Source organism: Equus caballus, chromosome 28, assembly GCF_041296265.1.
Source record: "Equus caballus isolate H_3958 breed thoroughbred chromosome 28, TB-T2T, whole genome shotgun sequence".
NCBI classification, from domain to species: domain Eukaryota; kingdom Metazoa; phylum Chordata; class Mammalia; order Perissodactyla; family Equidae; genus Equus; species Equus caballus.
This window is the reverse complement of record NC_091711.1, coordinates 28,901,545-28,922,721: the sequence shown is the minus strand read 5'-3', so window position 1 is coordinate 28,922,721 and position 21,177 is coordinate 28,901,545. Positions and strand designations below refer to the sequence as shown.

Below are 21,177 nucleotides of genomic sequence, written 5' to 3'. Positions count from 1 at the left end.
TGACTCTCGTACTCTAGCTTCTTGTGGTTGATGTCTCCTTTCACCAAAGTTTGAAACAATGCCACCAGGACTTACCAAAAGCGTTCTCAGTGTTGTTAATACCCACTGAGGGTGCCAAATGTGCTACCAATGACTGCCAAAGTCTGCTTCATAGCTGCAGGTGCCCAATGTGTCAAAAGTGCTAATGTATGTGATACTGTCTACAATGCCCAGTATCTTCCCATCAAGGGCACCTTAACCAATGCCAACTGAATGTTCTGCCAATGCCATGGAAGCCTGCCAATGTGGGCACCATCGCCAACTGCAGTGCCCAATGTTGAGGGCACGAGTGTCTGCAATATGGCACCAACTCTGCTAGTTGATGAAGTCGCTGGTGCCAGTTCTGCTGATTCCTTTTGTTTCCAATGTCCCAAAAATGTTTCATGATACAGTTGTTTTGTTGAAGCTTCTTCTTCCTAAGGCATGATCCATGGGAGCTGGGCCAGGGCCTGGTCAGAGAACCAGATCCTGAAATTCAGAATCACCCATCCAGTCTGACATGTGTCTGTTGTCCCCTTGAATCAAATACGCATGCCTTGGCTGTTTTCTTTGAACAGAAGAGTCTTTTGAGGATCCTGGATTCCTCGTAAAAACAGACCCATGCAAGACCAACCTTGCCAGTCATCCGTAAATTCTTGCACAAGATAGATGAACACAGTTCTATTCAAGCTGAGATCCATGCCACACAGCTGCAGCCACTAAGCTGACAGCGTCCCAGTCCGTATTAGAGAACAAGGAACACTTTATTTTGTGTTTCAGGAAATCATGTGGAATCTGACCACTTCTCACCACCTCTACTCTAGCACCCTGTCCAAGCCACTAGCCTCTTTCTCCTGAATTACTTTCAGAGCCTCTGAGAGGGACTCCCTGCTCCTACCCTTGCCTCCCTGTGAACTATTCTCAACGCAGCAGCCAGAATGATTCTGTTGAAACGTAAGCCAGATCATGTCACACTTCTGCTCACATTCTTGTATCCTTGTATTCTGGCTCCCTGTTTCCCTCAGAGTGAAAGCCAAAGTCCTTACAAGGCTGTTAAAGCTTTACCTTATCTGACCCTGGTTACCTCTCTGACCTGCTCACCACCCCTCTCTTCCTGCATGTGCTGATCCAGTCCACTGGTTTCCTTGCTATTCCTTGAACAGACACCAGGCTCCCTCCTTCCTGAAGTCCTTTGTTCTACCTGTGTCCTCTACGTGGAAACCTCTCCCCCTAGTTGTCAGCACAGCCAGTTCACCATTTTTAAATCTTTGTTCAAATCTTGCCTTCTGAATGAAGCTTCCCTTAACCATCTGATTTAATACTGCATCTTCCCCTCCACACAGACAGACTGTAGCATTCCCAATCCTCCTGCTGTATTTTCTCTTTTTTTCATCGCACTTATCACTTTTGATGTAATTTCCTTATTTAGTATGCCTGTTAATTATTATCTGTCTCCGCCACTTGAATGTAAGCTCCACAAGGAGTGGCACCTTTATATGTTTTGTTCACTGATGTATCCAGAATAGTGCCTAGAATACAGTAGGCATGCTGTAAGTATTTGTTGAGCAAATGAATGAATGAATAAGTGGATGAGTGGATAGATGGACAGATGGACAGACATAAGGGTAGTAGGTCCTCAATTTTGTAGCTCCTATACTAATTTTTGGCCACCATGTGAATGATATCCTTTGTACTTCCCTACCCAGGCAGAACATAAGTTGTTCATTTGTATACTGCTAACTTTGGTTTTACGGTACATTTATCTATTTGAAGTACTTTGGTGGGTGATGTTATTATGCACATGCCTGGAGGCCCTGAGAAAGGACATGGTTTTTAAATATCAAATAAATAGAATTGGCATTCAGAACATTCCTTATCTTCTGAAGAGTCAAATTTGGGGGAATTTTTTTTTAGTTGAGACTAATATGCAAACAATTTTCCTGATTGATAGTAGCATTTCAAGGTTCTGTTTTAAGAGCAAAGCAGTGTGCTACATAACCATTGAATAGCTACATGAATATCAGAAAACATGTTCTGTCAGAGGGAAAAAAAAGGAATCCTGTGCCTTTTTCTAAATATAGTTCATATTACTGTTGGAGCTTGAAAATGTGAATGATGGCAAGCATTGTTCAGCACCTTATTCTAGTTTCAATAAATCTTCTTCATCTTTAATCTGAGCTCTTTTTTCATAAAAGAGCTTTGCAACAAGGAAATAAATCAAAACAAATAGTGATGTTTAACAGAGGGCTCTAGGGTCAACATTATCTCAACAAGGATTTTAGAAATGAAAAGGTGGTAAAAACATGTTCTTTTATTGAATTTTTAAAAACATCCCTTTTACCAAAAGCTTCAGGGAGAAGCACAATAAAATCATTCAACCCCAAGAACCATATTTATGCGTGTACTGCATAGTGACTCTTTTGGTCTTTTCATCCACATCCGCACAGATCTTACCTGGCAGAAAGCTGCTGGGTTCTCGGGTGATGTTACAGATAGCAGTTACTCTACATGTGCACAGATGAAGCTGAAATCACCAGTGCCTGACTGACATCCGCTCACATTGCTTGCAAAGAGACTAGTTTGCAGGTGTTACTGTTGTTGTCATTTTTTTTCTACCACGATTTATAGAACTTCTCTGTTTTGGCAACTTCACTCCTTTAATTTGTGGTCAGTCCAGCACCTTTGATCAAAGAGGGTGCCCCCTAACCCTGATGGCTAGAGGCTAGACTCATCTGGCTAATGCTTCTGTTTTGTTTATCAACTGACTATTCTGTGCTGTTGGAAGTTGATGGCCCACATGTCTTGAAAATGTTTCTTATCTATGCACTCCGTTGTTTATTACTTCACTTCCAGTTTACTCCATAGTCAGACCTGACAAATTAAGGGATATCTAGGCCCTCTTTGGGCTAGACCTTAGTTTGTTTCTTTCGTTCATGAAATAGAAACCACAGGGTATTATGAGACAGTGCCCGGTCCAAAGCACTTTACTTTCCTTTTATTCACCAAAAACGAAGTGCCGAGTAATATCTAGATGTCACCTCCTGACTGCTCCTGCTCTGTTCCTAAAGCTGGGAGCCTTCAGTTGTCTAAATGCTCAAGGGACCCTTAGTTGGCAAGGCTCAATTGGTGGTGGGAAAAAATAGAGAAGTTACCGTTATCTGCAATTGTAAGTCCATAGCGACATCCGAACACAGTTCATCTACCTCTGAGGGTTTAAGTTTCTTCCTATTCTTTTATAGAAATTGTATCCATAACAGAGACTAATTCTAAACAAACGAGCTTCGAACAACAGATTTGTACATGTTACATGTCTCCCTCCCTTGCTGCAGACACATGACACAGAGACCTTATCACACCTTGCTTCCTAACAGATTAATCACAGTGTTTTAATCCTTTCAATTCCCACAGAAGGAATATCATTACGTGGACCAGCCAGGGTCTCAGTCTCCATCATGAGCATTTTCCCAAAGATCACCTAAAACCCCTCACAAATGAGATAATCTATGTGAAATCACTTTGGGATCTTCAAAGTCTCATATGATTCTTAGGTGATGTTCTTATCAATAATAATCTTATCCATTTTGTAGACATGTCTTTTCCAGTAAAGTTGCACTATGATAGCATTAGATCATGATAGATAGACTTTTTTCTGGGGCCCCATGGTCAGTGGATCTGCCTTTCGCTTTCAAGTTCAATCAGTCTTTTAAGAGCCACTGATGAAACAGCACAGTGATTTCTAAGCCCAGGTCTCAAAGCCTGTAGGAGATCTGATCCACGCACTACTTGATAGACCTACATTTGGACTTGGCAGCACACTGTCCGCTAGCACTGCTTGTCCTGGTTTATTTTCAGGGCTGCGTTTAGTCCAAGTCTTGGGTAGCAGCAGGACAGAGCAGAAGAGGCTAGAACAAGGAGCAGGACTAGAGGGAAGCACCTGACCATACCAGCTGTCTGCATTACAAAAGTCATATCAGGGAGTCTGAGAGTACAGAGTACATCCAGGTGGGAAAAGAGAAGGCACAGTCCACTGCAGCTTCATAGGCAAGTTTAAGTAGCTGAGCCTGGTATATCAGGGCTGTTGCGCCAGGAGGTTTACATAAATGATAGGTTTGTGTGTTTTTATCCAGGGAGTGGCATGCCACACTAATGGCTGTCCTTGCCCCCATGAGGACCCTTACCAGTACTTTACATAAAAGAATCCCACTCTGAACCCTCATACACTGTTGGTGGGAATGCAAACTGGTGCAGCCACTATGGAAAACAGTATGGAGATTCCTCAAAAAGTTAAGAATAGAAATACCTTATGACCCAGCCATCCCACTGCTGGGTATCTATCCTAAGAACCTGAAGTCAGCAATTCCAAAAGTTCCATGCACCCCTATGTTCATTGCAGCATTATTCACAATAGCCAAGTCATGGAACCAACCTAAGTGCCCAGCAACTGATGATTGGGTAAAGAAGATGTGGTATATATATACAATGGAATACTACTCAGCCATAAAAAAGGACAAAGTCGTCCCATTCACGACAACATGGATAGACCTTGAGGGTATTATGTTGAGTGAAATAAGCCAGACAGAGAAAGACGAACTCTGTATGACTCCACTCATAGATGGTAGTTAACATATGAACAAAGAGAACTGATCGGTGGTTGCCAGAGGAAAGGGGGGTGGGGGGAGGGCACTAGGGGTGAAGTGGTGTACCTACAACATGACTAATAATGATGTACAACTGTAATTTCACAAGGATGTTAACTTTCATAACCTTAATAAAAAAAAATTTTTTTTAAATAAAGAATCCCGCTCTCACCAAGTCCAGCCAGATAGCTTCTGGGCCCTTACAACTGTTTTAACACAAAGATTAACCCCAAAGTTAACTCCAACTATGAGTCTCAACACTATAATTTCCAAGAAAGGCAAGCAAAATCCCCAAAGCAAGAAGCAAGCCATTGTAGGGGAGGAGGACGTTTCCTCTCCCCAAATGTGGGTTCATCTGGCTGGAGAACGAATTAAATTCACATGAGACAGAATAGCAAGAGAAAATTAAACAAAGCTTTATGAGGAACCATGGCCCGGGGCCTTTCTTCCCGAAGGAAGAAAGGGCACCGAAGAAGTTGGGTACACATAGTTGTTATATACCCCCAAACGGGGTGTTTCACATGTGACTGAAACGTCCCTCCCACAATAGTCGCAAGATTGCCCTGTTGGCACAGTGCTTGATGGACACAGCAGGTAATGGTCTGCTATCTCGGTGGGCGAAGCAGGAGGCAAGTCTACGTCTGGAGCTGGGCGGTCACAGGTGAGGGCAGCAGCAATCGGTTCCTAGCCTAAGGAAAGATGCTTAATCCTTAAGGAATGCCAAAGTTGGGAGGGGGAGGGAAGTCAGTTACAGGAGGTTACCAGACTAGCACAATAAAATGCAGATTTTAAGTCCTTGCCTTTGGTATTGATTAAGAGTTTTTAGAGAGAAGGTCATCTCCTTTCTTCTTCCTGGTACAGAGAGGGAGGCACCTTTTACAGATAGAGATTTACCTTACAAATGTAAATGTGTCTTAACAAAGGGCAAGTTCCATTCCTCAGAGCCTCCTTCCCTGTCCCAGTTTATCAAAAGCAATCAGCCTCAAGTAATCCTGATGCCAAAGAGACATATCTTGGGGTGGCCAATTCCAGGTCCCCACACCATCTACCCCACCTCAATTTCCACCATGCTCTTGGACTCATGCCTTTATATCTTACACCTTCCACAGCCCTGAGTCCTCATTTCTCACTCCTTTCCATGCCTTTTCCTTGTGCTTTCTAAAACCTTCATCTCCTTCCCTTCAAAAGAATAGTTTACATTGCACTTTCTACTTCCTCATCTCTGACTCACACCTCAGCCCAGCACAGCCTCACTTCTGGGCTCTTCCCAGTAAGGACCTAGTGACCTATTTGCCAGATGCCATGAACTCTTTTCATTCCTCATCTTAGTAGACCTCTCTGTAGCATTCCATCACTGCTGACCACACCCTCCTTGAAACTCAATTTCCCCCACTTCTCGTCTTGTCTTGGCCATTCCTGTTTTGGTCTCCTAAGAGTAATTCTTATCTTTCACTTTGAAAGTGTTGATTTGTCCTCAGGCCACTTTTCCTCTCACACTACATACCCTCTGCAGGCTCGTCCATGCATGATTTCAGCTCCCACCCGTAAAAATAACTGAGGTTGATTGAGTGCTTCTGTGGGCCAAGTACTGTGCTAAACTCTCCTTGCATTATTTCACTGAATACCTGTGACAACCCTCAGAGGTAGATATTCTTTTTATCTCTCACATTACTAATTGGAAAACAGATGCTTAGGAAGGTTGAGCAGTTTGCTCAAGGTCATACAGCTAATAAATGGAGGAACCAAGACTCCCACCTAATAATGCCCAAAGTTATGTGTTTCCTCAGACTTCTCCCTCAAATTAAAGCACTATTCAACAGCATCTTTAATTTCTCATATCTCAAAATTATTTGTTTCATCTCAGTCTATTTTCTTTTCTTTCTCTGCTAGTAAGAGCACCATGTACCCAGGTATCAAAGCTAGAAACTTGAGATTTTCCTACATTTCCCCCTTTTTATCCCTTGCATAGTTGTCACAAAGGGATGGAGGTGTGATTGACAGAAAGATGCCAACTAAAGCAGTTAAAGGAAATGAAGTTTCTTTTAATGGCAACGGATGTGAAAATTTATGGCTTCACAAAACGAGAGACAATGCAATGTACTGTCAAATGAAAGTACAGGCTCCCTTAAATGTTCCACATGAAATTACCTTATTTTCACTTCTCTTTGTATTAGAGGAAAGGCTAAGCTGCTAAAACTGAGACCTCCATAATATAGTGGTTTAAAGAATAGAACATTTATTTCTCCCACGTAACAGTCTTAAAGTGAGCAGTCCAGGTTTGCAAGTTGGCTCTGCTCTGTGCAATTCTGGAAAGACCCAGCACCTTCCATCTGTCATCTTCTAAAGCACTGCTACTCAAAGTAAGGTCCACAGACTGATGACATTAACATCGCCAGGAAGCTTATTAGAAATGCAGAATCTCACATTCACCCTCCAACCTGTTGAATTAGAATATGCATGTCAATCAGATTTCCCACATGATTCTTATGTACATTAAGGTTTAAGAAACATTTCCCAAACTCTAGGGCGTTATTTTGCCTGTGTGGTCAAAGCTGGACTGCAGGCACTGTGTTCCAGTTCATGGGAAGATAAAAAAAAAAAGCAATTCTAGAGCAAGAAACCTACCTTTTAGGTTGAAGGTGTCAACCTACAAAAACAGAAACCAGTTTAAGAGGCATAGCATTTATTTGGGATCAAAGAATTGCATTCTAGGGAGCACAGATTTAGGTAGAAATCCAAATAGCGTCCTAGTAGGGAGTAAAAGTCAGGGGCTTTTAAAGGCAAAGAAGGGAGGTTTGTATTACAAAGAATTTTAATTGGCGTTGAAGGCAGTAGCTAGTCTTAACTAAACATAGCTTGACTATTGATTCCATCTTCAGAAAGTCCACAATCATCAGTCTTTGTGATCAGGATGTCCGTTCTCCTTCTGACTTCTCAAACAATTGCTTGTAAAACAATTGCCATTTTGGCATAGTCCAAGGTTTGGCCGAGGCCAAGGTTCAAGACAGCAAGGCAGTTTCTCTGGAAAGCCAGCTCCGGTTCCATTTTAAAATGGCTCCACTGAAGTCAGTTTTGACAGAGGTGACCCGGAAGTTACATGCAGCACTTTCATTACTGTCCCATAGGCTCAAATGTATTCTCTTAGAAGCAAGCAGAAGAGAAGCAGCTGTATCTTATTTCTAGTTGGGCAGACACAAGCTCAGTTTAAGCCCCATTACTATAAAAGAAGAGACAATAGTTTTTGGTGAACAACAATGGGTCTCTGTTTCAATTTTGTAACACTCTTCAGACATAAAAATATCTAATCTGTTACTGACATTTTAGTTTTCCTTATTCTCTTGATCTAATTACCATGCCAATATCATAATACTGGCTAAATAATTTTTTGCATTGAGAACTATTTTTTATTTAATCCTAAATCTATTAAAATGTAATATCATCTTTCCTTCTTTTTATTTCTTTTTCCTGTTTGTATTGCCTTTCTCTTGCTATACCTTGTGTTTTGTGGCTCCATCACTTATAAGGTATCATCCTTGTCTAAACAGACAAAGGTGGTTTCAGACAGAAAGAAAAAATGACAGACAATACAGACATGTCCATACATATACAACAAACCCAGAATATTTCAAATAAAATTGAGAAATTAAGAGAAAATAAAACCATAGTGATCATGTAATCTTACAAAAACCTTCTAGATCAGTGGTTTTCAAACATTTCTTTTTAAAGCAGAGAAAGCTTTTCTTTCTCTTCTTACCTATATAAAATATGGCTTACTCTGGTTGAAGTAGACTAGGCAGTCTCAGAGCCTGCGCTGTTCAGCTGCCCCATATTGGCCCTCTTGAAGCTCAAGGATTCCTCAGAGCATTGTCCTAGGGTCAATGATTTCTGCCTACGATGTCACCTGTGACATTCACAGTGTGCCCTCTCGAAGCCAGGTTTGCTTTAAGAGGCTCCCAAAGGAAAGTCAATGCACATTTAGGTGGAATAACAAAACACCAAGAGCAATAAGGAAGGTGTTTGGTAAAACGTTTCCCTATATCTAAATTTTCTTGAAACTGAAGCTTCCTTCACTGCTATCTCCGATTTCTGTCCCAGCTTAGGTTTTCCTCAGAGTTTGAGATTCAACTGGTTGAATCCGATTGCCTTGTTGTGAACCTCTGTTATGAACCTCACACTCTTAAGAGAGTGCTGCCTGCCCACCACTCTCCCTATCAGATTGCAGACTGTACCTGACTCCCTTTCATGCTTAGCAGTGCTGGGGCATGGCAGCCCCTGGAGCTGTCTCTGTCTAGCCCTGTCCTGCCAGATGTTCCTGCTGGAGAAAGAGTTTCATCATTGCTAATTTGAAAGAGCAGTCACAGTTCTCCTTGTCGGTGCCGCTGATGACTCATTAAAGAAGTGTGGGTGCCATCTGATCTTTAGCCTAAATATCACATCAATTATTATTATCTTTTTTAGTTTTGCCTTTGGGCTTCTTTTCTCTTTACTGCATAAATAAATCTGACACTAATTTGATATTAATTTACAAACTATAGAATTATAAGATTTAGGAATTATAAAGGAACTTTGAGATCGTTGGTCCAATACCTTCATTTTATAAATGACAACAATGAAGCTTAGAGAGGTGAAGTAACTTGTCTGTAGTTACACAGCTAGTCAATAGTAGAGTCACTGGGGTCCTGAAACAAAGCCCAGTGCGTTTTGTAATACAGCATTCTACCTGCAGTTGGTTCTTGGCATGTAATAGTTTTAAGTAGCTGTAAACATTAATGTCAGGCCATAAAAATTTCCCTCATTTTCATAATATGTAGTACAAAATACAAATCTCCCTCACAAATGGATGCCATGCTACTAAAATTAATTTTCATTTTATCTTCCTGTGTTTATTAAATCACTTAATTTAATAAACATTTAGCAAATGCCTGTCATGTGTGAGACACTCTGCTGGGTACATAGAGACTACAAAGATGGCTAAGAGCTTGTTTTCTTCACCGAGAGGTTGGCAGTCTAATGAAGAGGATAGATACTCACATCTCTAACTGTAAGAGAAAGCAGACTTTAGTAGAGCTATAATAGAATTAAATGCAAATTACTACAGAAATCTAGTGGAAGGTATGATTAATTTTGACTTGGGAGTAAGGGTAGCATTGGAGAAGACTTCACAGAAAAGGTAATATTTAAACAAGACCTTTTAAGAATGGGTAGAATTTCAACAGGAGAACAGGGAAAAACAGCATTCCTGGCAGAGGGAATAGCCTGAGCAAAGGTGTGGAGGTATACTGGTTATACAATGGATTATGCCCCAACAATCATAGTCATAAAATGAAGAACTGCTTAGTTTAGGATTAGTAAAGATGCAATACATAGATGTTTACTAGATGACAGTCAGATAGCTTGGGAAGGAAGTTGATATTAGTTTAGCATCCCTAGTCTTTCTCAGTCTCATGGAGATGCATTTGCCAATGGATTCATAAATTTAAAAGTTTGGATAATTTTTTGCGTCAACTTGGCTAGACCACAGTATCCAGATATTTGGTCAAACACCAGTCTAGATGTCACTGTGAGGGTGTTTTTTAGATGAAATTAACATTTAAATCAGTAAATTTTGAGTAAAGCAGATTATGCTCCATAATGTAGATGGATTTCATCCAATCAGTTGAAGGCCTTAAGAGAGAAAGACCTGGGTCTTCCAAAGAAGAAGAGAATTCTTCCTCTAGATTGCCTGCAGGCTTCAGCTGCAACATCAGTTCTTCCCTGGGTCTCCAGCCTGCCAGCCCACCCTGCAGACTTAGGACTTGCCAGTTTTCAGACTTCTGCATATGTGTATAGACATCCTACTGGTTCTGTTTCTCTGGAGAACCCTAGCTAATACAAATACCAAGAGTTTTGAAATAAAGAATGACTCTATTAGTCAGTTTTCTCCTATATGTCAACATTTCAGTGGTTTACAGCAACAAAAAATATACCTGTTTATTTTTCTTTCTCATCAGTCTGTGGGTCAGTTGTGGTTCGGCTAACTTCAGCTGGACTTGCCTGAGCTCCATTGAGCTAGAGCAGACTCCAAGCTTTGGGTTAGATTTAGGTTTGCTCCACATGTCTTCATCTTTCTCCTAGGAGCAGCAGTTATACAACTACTCAGCACTTGTTATTCTTGTAATGCAGTATGAGAACACAGAAGAATGAGTAGATCATAGAAGCACAGAGGCCTCATCTATAAACCACCACACTAAAAATTCTACCTGCTCCATTGACCAAGCAAGTGCATGGCTAACGTCCATGAGATGGAGAAGTAACACCAGCCATAGTGGGATACAATGCAGATCCCTTGGCAAAGGGCACAGAGGCATAATTCTAATACAGGAAGAGAGTAAAGAATTAGGAACAACAATTCAATCTACTTGAGTGGCCTAGTTAGATATACTTCTGAAAAATAACTGTCAACTGGGGGAAGAGGGAATATAAAGAGGTTATCAGATATAAACCCTTTCTAAAACAAGATGGAAAAGGAAGGAAGCAAGAGAAGGAGGGAGGGATGAGAGAAGAAAAGAGAATTTTGAGTGGAAGTTGTAAAGATTAGCTGCCAAAGGACTAAATATTATGCAATTTCAAAATAAGAATAGGAGTAATGTAGGGCAGTAGTATGTCGGGGGAACTAAGAATTATTGAAGAGCTCTTATATTCAAAACACTGTGCTGGGCAATTTACATACCCTATATAATGTGATCTTTACAACAACACTTAAGATAGATTTGTTCTCAGATAGTAAAGTTCATTTTGAAAGAAAGGAACTGAATTGAGAGACATTTTGGAAATCAAGTTTATAAGACTTGTTGGACTAATTAGATATGATGGTAAAATAGAAAGATGAAAATCAGATTACTCCTAAGATCTACTTGGACAATGGTGTGATGCTTCTGCATTAAGTGAGATGGGAAACAGAGGGAGGGCCAGTTTGCAAGCGGGACGAGATAGATTTCTGACTTGCATTGGTGATAGCTATAGGACATCTATGTGAGATATCCTACAAATAGTTGTAAATTTGTATCTTAGAGCTCATACAGGAGAAGCCAGTTCTGGAGAAACACTCCAGAAATAAAAACAAAAGTGCCACGGTTGGGGTTGGTTGGGTTTGTGAGTTTTTTATCTTATTTTATTTTACCTTTTTTTTTTATTTCTCCCCAAAGCCCCCCAGTACATAGTTGTATATTCTAGTTGTAGATCCTTCTAGTGTGCTATGTGGGATGCTGCCTCAGTATGGCTTGATGAGTGGTGCTAGGTCCGTGCCCAGGATCCCAACCAGCAAAACCCTGGGCTGTTGAAGTGGAGCGCATGACGTTAACCACTTGGCTATGGGGCCAGCCCCGACAAAAGCACTGTAAGCATTGAAAATGCTGTCAGCAAAGATACAAATGTGTCTTCCACACACAATTCATTTTCATGGAAGGGCTAGCAATTTAACGTACGGTTTAGATATACACGTGTCTAAACATATGTGTTAGGGTACACAGAGCAGAGTAGTGTGAGTTTAGGTTGAAAAGATAAGTTTATACCTGATCTCACTTGTCCTAGAATGCTGGCATAGGACATTTGGGCTTTTATCAAAAAGGAGATACTATATGTTTTTGTGCAAGGGTTGACTTAAGAGACTGACTTTTTGGAAGACTGATGTAGCAGCATGATATAAGCTGGACCAAAGGTGGGAAGCCAAATGGAAGGCTGTTGCTTTAGCTTTTGTAAGCTCCAACAAAAACCTAAACAGGGTAATGGCAGTAGGAACAGAAATGAAGGAACAGAGGGAAGAACTACTTTGAAAGAAATTATTGTGCAGCACAGTAACCATTCTGCATATCGTTAAATACGTGTCAAGTTAATTTTGTAACTTCATTTAGTGCTAATGGTTTCTCTCTTCAGGTATGCAGAGCCTTCATAATTTATTGGTCATCTGTTTGCATATTTTTAAATTAAGAGTTATAATTTCCATGAGGGAGAGACTATGACTATTTTGTTCTCTACTATTCCACAACATTCATTGGAATAGGCATTGACTAAATATTTATTGAATGAGTGGCTGGATGAATCTGCCCCTGCACACATCAATGTACCCATTTCCAGGTTCCCTTCACTCTGTCCCCTGTCTCTCGTTCTCCCACCAAATATTTCCCTCCCTCTCACCTCCTTAAGGTTGGTCTGGGAGAGCTTGCCTCACAGGAGTGAACAGATAACTGAGCAGTCTGCATTCAGTGAGGTAGTGATATGGACAATCTTGCCTTCAACAAGCTCAGCTGTTTCCCTCTTTACTATTTTTTAATGTTATCTCAGACATACCCAATAACTTTCCAGTCATGTAAAATATTGAAAACTCACTTCCAATCCATTTAAGCCTCCATTTTTATTTCCTTTGCCCCCCTCCAAGTTTAGGATTCCCCCAAGGGACTGGTACCTCTCTCTCTTTTCTGATTCTAAATTCCCGGGTGCTGAGGCAAGAAGGAGGAACTTGGGGGAAAGGCAAACTTCTTTATACTTACCTGAGTTTGCTTGGCAGAACTCTGATGGTTATCCCCACCACTGCTCATTGGCTACTACTGATCATCAACAACCTCTGTATGGCAAGTGGCCACTGATTGCCCTCTCAAAGGAGTGGTGTGTGAGTGCTTGGGGTGATCTATAGGGACCCCACTGCCCAGTTTTCTGGTATGGGACATCTGACTCTACCCTGACTTGATTCATCAAGACTCCCTAAGCTTTTCCCCAGTGTTCACTGCTGGGGTGGTCAACTTCTTGGATGGCTAAAAGCAAGACCTCCCTGCCAGGCTGTTAATTTTGACTCCAATGAACCTCTCTTCCTTCTTTCTCTTCCTCCAGTTATTTCCTTAAGTCAACTGGGACAGCGAGGGAGTTTCCTGGAGCTGGGGTGATTGTTCAGGGTAGCAGAGTTGGTTCAATCACTTCTAAATAAGTGCTAAAGAATGCACCTAGCCCAAATATTTTCATAACTCTCTATAGAGTATGAAGGTACTTAATAACTTTCAACCTCTGCTTTGCATCGTTGCCTCCAATTTTACACACATATAACATCTGGTTATTTGGGAATGCCACCAAACTTCATTTTGCAAACCCTGAGTTTTCATTTACATTTGTAGCTACTGTGTAATAAACACCTTCTTAAGTGTTATGTGAACAAACATTTAATGAGTAGCTGAAGTGGGTCAATCAATGTAAAAGTGAAATACAGAAGTCTAATGCAGTGCAGACTCTAATGCAAATAATGAATTACACTACAACTTTAAAGTAGAGGACATTTAAACCTCAAAATGGAATATAGGTTGGGAAGTGGAACAATGGGAAAGAGGAAGGGAGGAAAAGTAACTTAAAAATGAAGGAGTGGGGCCAGCCCAGTGCCATAGTGGTTGAGTTCATACACTCTGCTTGGGTGGCCTGGTGTTCACACGTTCAGATCCCAGGCATGGACCTACATACTGCTTATCAAGCCATGCTGTGGCGGCATCCTACATACAAAATAGAGGAAGATTGCCACAGATGTTAGCTCAGCAATAATCTTCCTCCAGCAAAAAGAGGAAGACTGGCAACAGATGGTAGCTCAGGGCCAATCTTCCTCATCAAAAAAAAAAAAGAAGAAGAAGGAGTAAGGAGAATCTCAAAAGTGAGAACTCTGCATAGTGACAGAAAGTCTAAAATGTTTAAGATTAAAATCTGAATCCCTGGCACGCAGACTAATCTTTTCTCTGTTCACAAGTCAGAATCATATAGATTTCCATTAATATTTATCTCTTTGAATCTGAGTGCAGAGGAAGATCTATGTTGTATTTTGCCCAGTTTTTGCTGTTCCCATCATGAATTTCACTGAAGGATCACATCAGGTTGATGAGGTGCCAACTGTCCTTAATAACTGAAGAATTAGACCTATGGTATGGCATGCAAAGCAGCACAAATCTTAGCAGCGAGTTACTTCAAAAACCAAGAATCACAAATTCAACTAAAATTTCAAATAAAAGCTACAGGACTAGAATAATCCATACAAAATTTTAAACCCAGAAGTTTCTCTTGCTTAAATTACTTTCACACTCTAATTTAAACTCAGAAACATTATGTTGCTGTCACACTTCTTTGTTCTCCTAAATTAAAAAAAAAAAAACTCTGTATATAGCTGACAAAAAATAGGAACCTGTCTGCCAGCAAGTTCTCTCTTCATGTCTAACATACTGTAGAGTCTATGCAGCACACATGGCCTCTAAGCAGCCCAAAGCCTCTTCTTTACTGGCTCTCCACAGAGAGATGTTTCTCCAGCATGTTTGCGCTACCTACGGTACATGTCTTGCATAAGCATGAATTCCTTTGGATGTTTAAGTCATGCAGTATTTTCACATGCTTTGATGTTGTGCATATGAGAATTATCATCTACATTTTGGGAGTGCAGTTCCTTGTGCCTTCAGCATTGAGTTCAATACTGCTCGCCTGCCATCATTTTAAATTCCATTCAACAGAATGCCAATAATGCCTATAACAGAAGTTTGACACATTTAGTTCTCTCAAATATGGAGTTGATTTAGCAGCTAAATTGGAAATTTCTGGGTGCAGTTTTGGAAACTAATTCAGCGTGAAAATTATTAATGCTTTAGAATTGTGCATGAAGCATTTTGGTTGCCCTTATTTTCTTGTCCAGAAAGATCTTTTGTTTCACACCAGATGAATTTCCAAGGAGCAAGATGCATTCTGTTGTTGGAACACAAAGCAAACAGTTTAAATTAATCCTAATGTGATTTTCCTAATTACAGATGAGACCCATTGGCCATGATGGCTACCATCCCACCTCTGTCGCTGAGTGGCTGGATTCCATTGAACTAGGTGACTACACCAAAGCCTTTCTAATTAATGGCTACACATCGATGGACCTGTTGAAAAAAATCTGGGAGGTTGAACTTATTAATGTAAGTTGGTCTCTTAAAGACGTCTTAGCCATTCAACCCTTGGTAAATGAAAGCCCTATTATAGGTGGGTAATTTTTTCTTTCTTTGTAACTGCTTGGATATGCAAGGATTTGCAGATATGCCTTCTGTTTTAAATATATATCTCTCTTGGTTCCTAGTCAACCCCGCAGTCACTGTCTTTTGAAGTTTTGACGTGGAGAACTAAGAGGACTCTCAGGGTGTTTTGCATTATCTAAGAAAATCTTCCAAACATTTTTGGGTTTTCCATTTTAGGAAATTCTGTCAATTTAGGATATGAGCATGATAACAGAGTCTTATTCTGATCTTTGCTTCTATTCATTGTTAAAGATTAAAGTTATCTTTTTTAGTATTCTATCTCTATTATGTTTCCTGTCTCCATTCCTTAACTGCATATACAAACCCCATACTTGAAGAGACTGTTTTTGTTCTTATTAAATAGGCTGCTGTAATATAAAAATGTTCTTTTCCAGAGTTTATATCTAATCTTAAATTGTCTCTGTTTTATTCATATACTTGGCATAGATTTTCTATAAAAACTGGCCCACATATTTTGCCATGTATTCAAGCCCAAAGAGATCAACTAAATCTGCATAAATCATTTTGTTACTGATAATTTTCTAATTTCACTTTTACTACTATTTTATTTCTAATGGCATAAAGGAATGAAAGAGATGAAAAGACAGTGTTTACTGATCATGCCTTCATATTATATTTGGTATCATGAACATTTCTTTTCAAAAGTGAGTAAGAAATCATTTAATCTTTTAGACAGTTTCTTAGATTTAAGTTTTATATTCTAATAACTGGGAAAAAAAGTATTCATAAACTGAAAGATAAAGCAAATAGATTTCTGCTGGTTCAACAGTGCTCTGTCCTATTCCTTATGGAATTTTGTCTCCAAAAGTCCCGTCTCTACATATTACATGTCGTTAATTATTTTAAATGATGCTTATTAGTAGTAAGTAATTATTCTTTGCTTTTAAAATTCTGTCTTAAAAATAATATATTTTATGGAACATCTCATAAAAACTTTGCTTTAAAAATCACTTTAAACGGACAAATTCTTGGCTCCTTCTTCTAATTTGCCATCAGCTACTCTTAGCTTTCTGTCCTATCCCCTCACAAAAGCTATCACTATTTCAGAAGAAACTCACTGTCTGACTAACAGCCTCTGATTAATTTTGTTCTTGGTCTGTGTGGCAATGGAACTACTTGGAACTGTATTGCTTTTCGGTTGCATCGGAGATTTCAGTTCTCCACTGAGGACTCGACACTCATCTCATGGCTACTCTTAGCCATTTGCTAAAGGTGTACTTTCCACAGATAAACAAACATGCTTCCAATTAAGTTTCATTCTGGTCAATGATATAACTTGACAAATATCTCTATGTAACGTCTTCTAAATAATATTGCTCCCCACTGAAGAACAAACTTGATGGGTAGCACATGAGTCACTCACCTAACTGGCATTAGCAGTAATCCCTCATTGAAAAGAACGGATTCCAATCAAACTCCATTATAAAATGTTTTCATAGAAGCAGGACTATATGTCTCAAAATCCAAATGCTGGGGCTGGTGGTTAAGGTGTGGGCTTGGACCCACCCTTTCCCCAGTGCTGCCGGTACCAGCAGCCGAGAGATCCCTGTTCAGTCACTGTGGCTGGACCTTGTGGATGGCTGCAGTGACTGCAGGGACGGTGATGCCAGAAGGCCTCAGCTTTACTGCTGGGGCTCAGGGACTGAACCACCCCCACCCACAGGGCCATCCAGCCTTGAGCTGGGACAGAAGGATAGCCTTTTCCACTCATGCTGACTCTTTAAGCATTTTTCCTTTAGCTACATTTGTTATCATACACTCTGACTTCAATCTGGAGAGAAGTGCCTGTCACGAGCATTGTATCAGAATTGGAAAACATAGTCACTGTGTTTTAGACCCTGAGGCCAAATTCCTCTGGCCTGGAGTACAACATCTATATGTAACACCAACCTGGTATATTTTCCTTAAAGTAAACTGAGGATTTAAAGTGCCTTGTGACGTCTTTACGAGCAAGTTCATACTCTGCATGAGGAGGCTTTGCAGGTCATTTAACTCCGCACATATATTTATTGTAGACAAAAACTGATCTTTACCTTTAGACTTGGAAATCAGACAACAAAATTTTTATGCCCACTAGAGCTGCTACAAGAGAAGTTCATTTGATGGTTTAGAGTTGCTGGGTTTTAAAATGAGAGAAAGGCACAATGTGTGCCTTCTGGCTTACAAAACATTTGACTGGTCTCAAGTTTAAGTTTTTATTTATCCTAACTAATGAGGGAGGGTACCCAAATATAAGATCACCTCATATATAATCTATGGGCCTACTAATTCTATATTGAGTCCACATAATTTACTGTTTTCTAGCCGGAAGGGAAAGTCAAGTCACCTTGATTTAGAGCAAAGCTTTCTAGGGAAATTCACATCCTGAATCTTTGTAACGAGCGGCTAGTTTTAAGGAAACCAAATGGCTCCAATAACTGCTGTTTTACATAAAGTGAAGAGAGAAGTGCGAGTGTAGGCTGTCTTCCATACAGAGGTCTGCTGGTGGAGGGGAGGAGAACAGAGGGTGAGGAGGCTGACTGCTGATATGGTTACAAATAACTTCAGCATCCTAAATAGTATTGATTAAGCCTCCAATTTCACCTGGAATTACATCTGCTACTAGATAAGTAGTAATACATTCTCAGTGAGTATAATGAGTTTATTCAAAGAATTTTCATGAGGAAATGAAAACTATGCAAAGTTGTGACTTCAAAGTACAGATACATGTGAAATTATAATCTTTCAGAAAGTCCCCAAAGAGCTTTTTCTTTTTGGAGTGTATTGTTGCCTTTGAAAAACAAGATTACTTGAATAACCTAGTAAGGGTTTTGGTCACAAAGCTACCCAAAGTGTAGGGGTGAGGAAGAGTAGTGAAAACCTCATATCTTAATATCAGTGTTGTCAGCAGTGGAAATCAAGCAAAGGGGAACTCTTAAGACATCAGCTATTGCCAATTTTAGAGGCCCATGTGTGTCTAGACTTGCAGAATGAAGCATAAGCCAATAATTGTTCCCTTTATTTCCTAATCTGTGCTTCATATTCAGATGCTGATGTTTTATCAATAGCTCTATTTTGCCTCTGTGTCTGCCACTGTCATTAATAACATCATTAATACTACTTTCACTTTTGCATTGATGTTTAGTGTTAAGATGTGAATATCTTGGGAGAGATTGTCAGGCAAATTGTTCCCTCTGCAGAAGCTAACTGGATAAACCACTCCCTTGAATTATAGTCCCCTCCAAAGGCTGGTTAAGAGAATTAAAGACTAATTAATAGTGCATACGTACATAAACGTTTTTAACTCAGAAGGTTACTCAGGCCTTGCATTTGGTATTATCAAGTTTGCACAACAGTTCCTACTGCTGTTGACAACCTCAACAGTCCTGCATGGGAGAAATGTTAGATAAAAGGGCTGTGTATTTTCTGCATGAAATATCTAATGGATAATTATGAAATCTCCATGCAATTATCCATTTTCTAGACAAAAAAGTTTTGCAATTATGAAAACAATGCTACTTTACTGTATTTACTACTGTGTACCTACCAAGAAGATTTTGGTAAGACCAAATAAATTTGAACCCTGTCCAATTTATTAATTTTTGAATCTCAGTGTAGAACATATTAATGTCTTCCCATTGACTTTACCATTAATTACCAAGGAAATAAATCTAGCCAAGGCTTATGATATCCTACAGTGTTGATAATAATAAAAGTACCTATTGAATGAACAAAATAAAATTCAGGCTTCAGTGCATTCTTAAATCTCTGCTCATAGTAAAAGAATAGCTTTAAAAATCTAACTACAGTGGTTGGTTGTGTTTTAAATACCTTTGGGTAGAAACAAATAAAATAACTAAGGTAGCAATACCCGTATGTGTCGCATGAAAATCAATGGGACTTATTTTTCTAACAGTAAATTGATTAGATCATTTGCTTCTTGCCTAATTAAGATTGAAACTATACTTATATTATTCTTTTGTTTAGGACTGTCAGATTTCTTTTTATTTTTTCTTCTGCAATATTGTTGATTTAATTTCTAATTTTATGAGGAAATTCTGTGAATATCTAATCACTTAGAGGTGTACTGAGAAATTTTAAAAGGAAACATTCTAATTTTGTTTTAAATCTTTAACAGTGTGAATTTATGCTGCAGGTTAGTCCTATCAGTATCAAATTTAACTCATTCCTGGCTTTGATGTTTTTATTTCATTGTCAGCATTATAAACTCACACTCCTATCTACTCTACTCTCATTGTTATAATTGCAATTAAATTTATTCCTTAGAAGTCTTTTTTGCATTGTGTATGTGAGTGTGAGTGTGTGTGTGTGTGTGTGTGTGTGTGTACATATTGGATAAAGGCAAATGGTAACATACTCCCAACCAAGAAGAATAATCAGTAAAATTCACAAATTGCAGGGGAGGAATAGAGAGGATGAATGTTATAATTCCATCTCCAAACCAATTATTTTAAGTAAAAGGTTATGCCTTCACTATAGGACATTAATAAATGAGGGAAATATTCATATTACCACACCAGGAAGGCTATATCAGTCAACACTTCAAATATTAACAACTTTAATCAAAGCTGAAGACTTTAACTAAATAACTAGATATGAGTATTCAAGTGTAGAGCAAACTTCATAAATTATCTGTAGGTTTAAGCATTTCGTTTATATCCATATACAGTATAGCTCTTCATAAGCCTTCAGGACAGCTCGATACAGCCTCTGAGCTTCAGACATCTTCAGGCTGGCATCAGATAAAGCCCCTGGACTCCCCCACCCCTACTCACTGCATCTAAACTGCAAGCACTTCTAGGGAGTCTCTTGAAGCTCCCCTCACTTGGCCCAAATTTTGGGAAAAGCACCCTTCCTCACATGAGATGGACAATTCTCTCCCAAATGAATACGCACTTTCTGGTGATTTTTAGACCTTTTACATATGGCGTGGAGGTTGGTGATGGCTAAGGCTGGCATTATTGAATCCACTATCTTTTAGCATATTTGGCATATCTGCATCTCTTATGCTGCTATCAACATTGGAGGCTTGTCCTAAATTGAGATAGAATTATACCACAATAAAATGCACCTAAATACTAAAACTTCATCGGTAGCAATATGGCTTTTCTTTTGGATTTAATGTGAATTTGCACTCTTGCAGTGCCACAGGGTCAATATTATGGAATAGGCATTATTAAAGTGTTGATATCAAATTAGTAAAGCACACAGACACACACACAGTGAAAGTAAACAAGGCATTTTGGACTGAAGACACAGTCTTGAGCACCCAGCAAGAAATGAACTTCATGGAGAACTGAAACTTTCTGATTTTAGCCATTTATGATCCATCTCTGTGCAAAAAGGAAAATCATGTTCTGATTATCTAGAAATTTCTACCTTCAAAAAAACGTTATTGTAGTGGCCATTTTTTTCCCCCACCCAGGTTTCATTCATTCATCTCCTAATTAAAATTAAAG

At 39.5% G+C, this 21,177-nt stretch overlaps 1 protein-coding gene across 44 annotated transcripts in view; it reads left to right on the top strand.

Annotated features, from left to right (window-relative positions):
- The window catches only part of ANKS1B (ankyrin repeat and sterile alpha motif domain containing 1B), a 1,028,420-nt gene that overhangs the window by 740,025 nt on the left and 267,218 nt on the right, over positions 1-21,177 (top strand). For all 44 annotated transcript variants that reach the window (XR_011433608.1, XR_011433612.1, XR_011433607.1 and 41 more), the window contains one exon: positions 15,449-15,601. Coding sequence is in view for 33 of the 44 variants with exons in the window: in XM_070254099.1 (XP_070110200.1) it covers positions 15,449-15,601 (153 nt within the window). In the remaining 11 variants the exon portion in view is untranslated. The remainder of the gene's footprint in view (positions 1-15,448; positions 15,602-21,177) is intronic.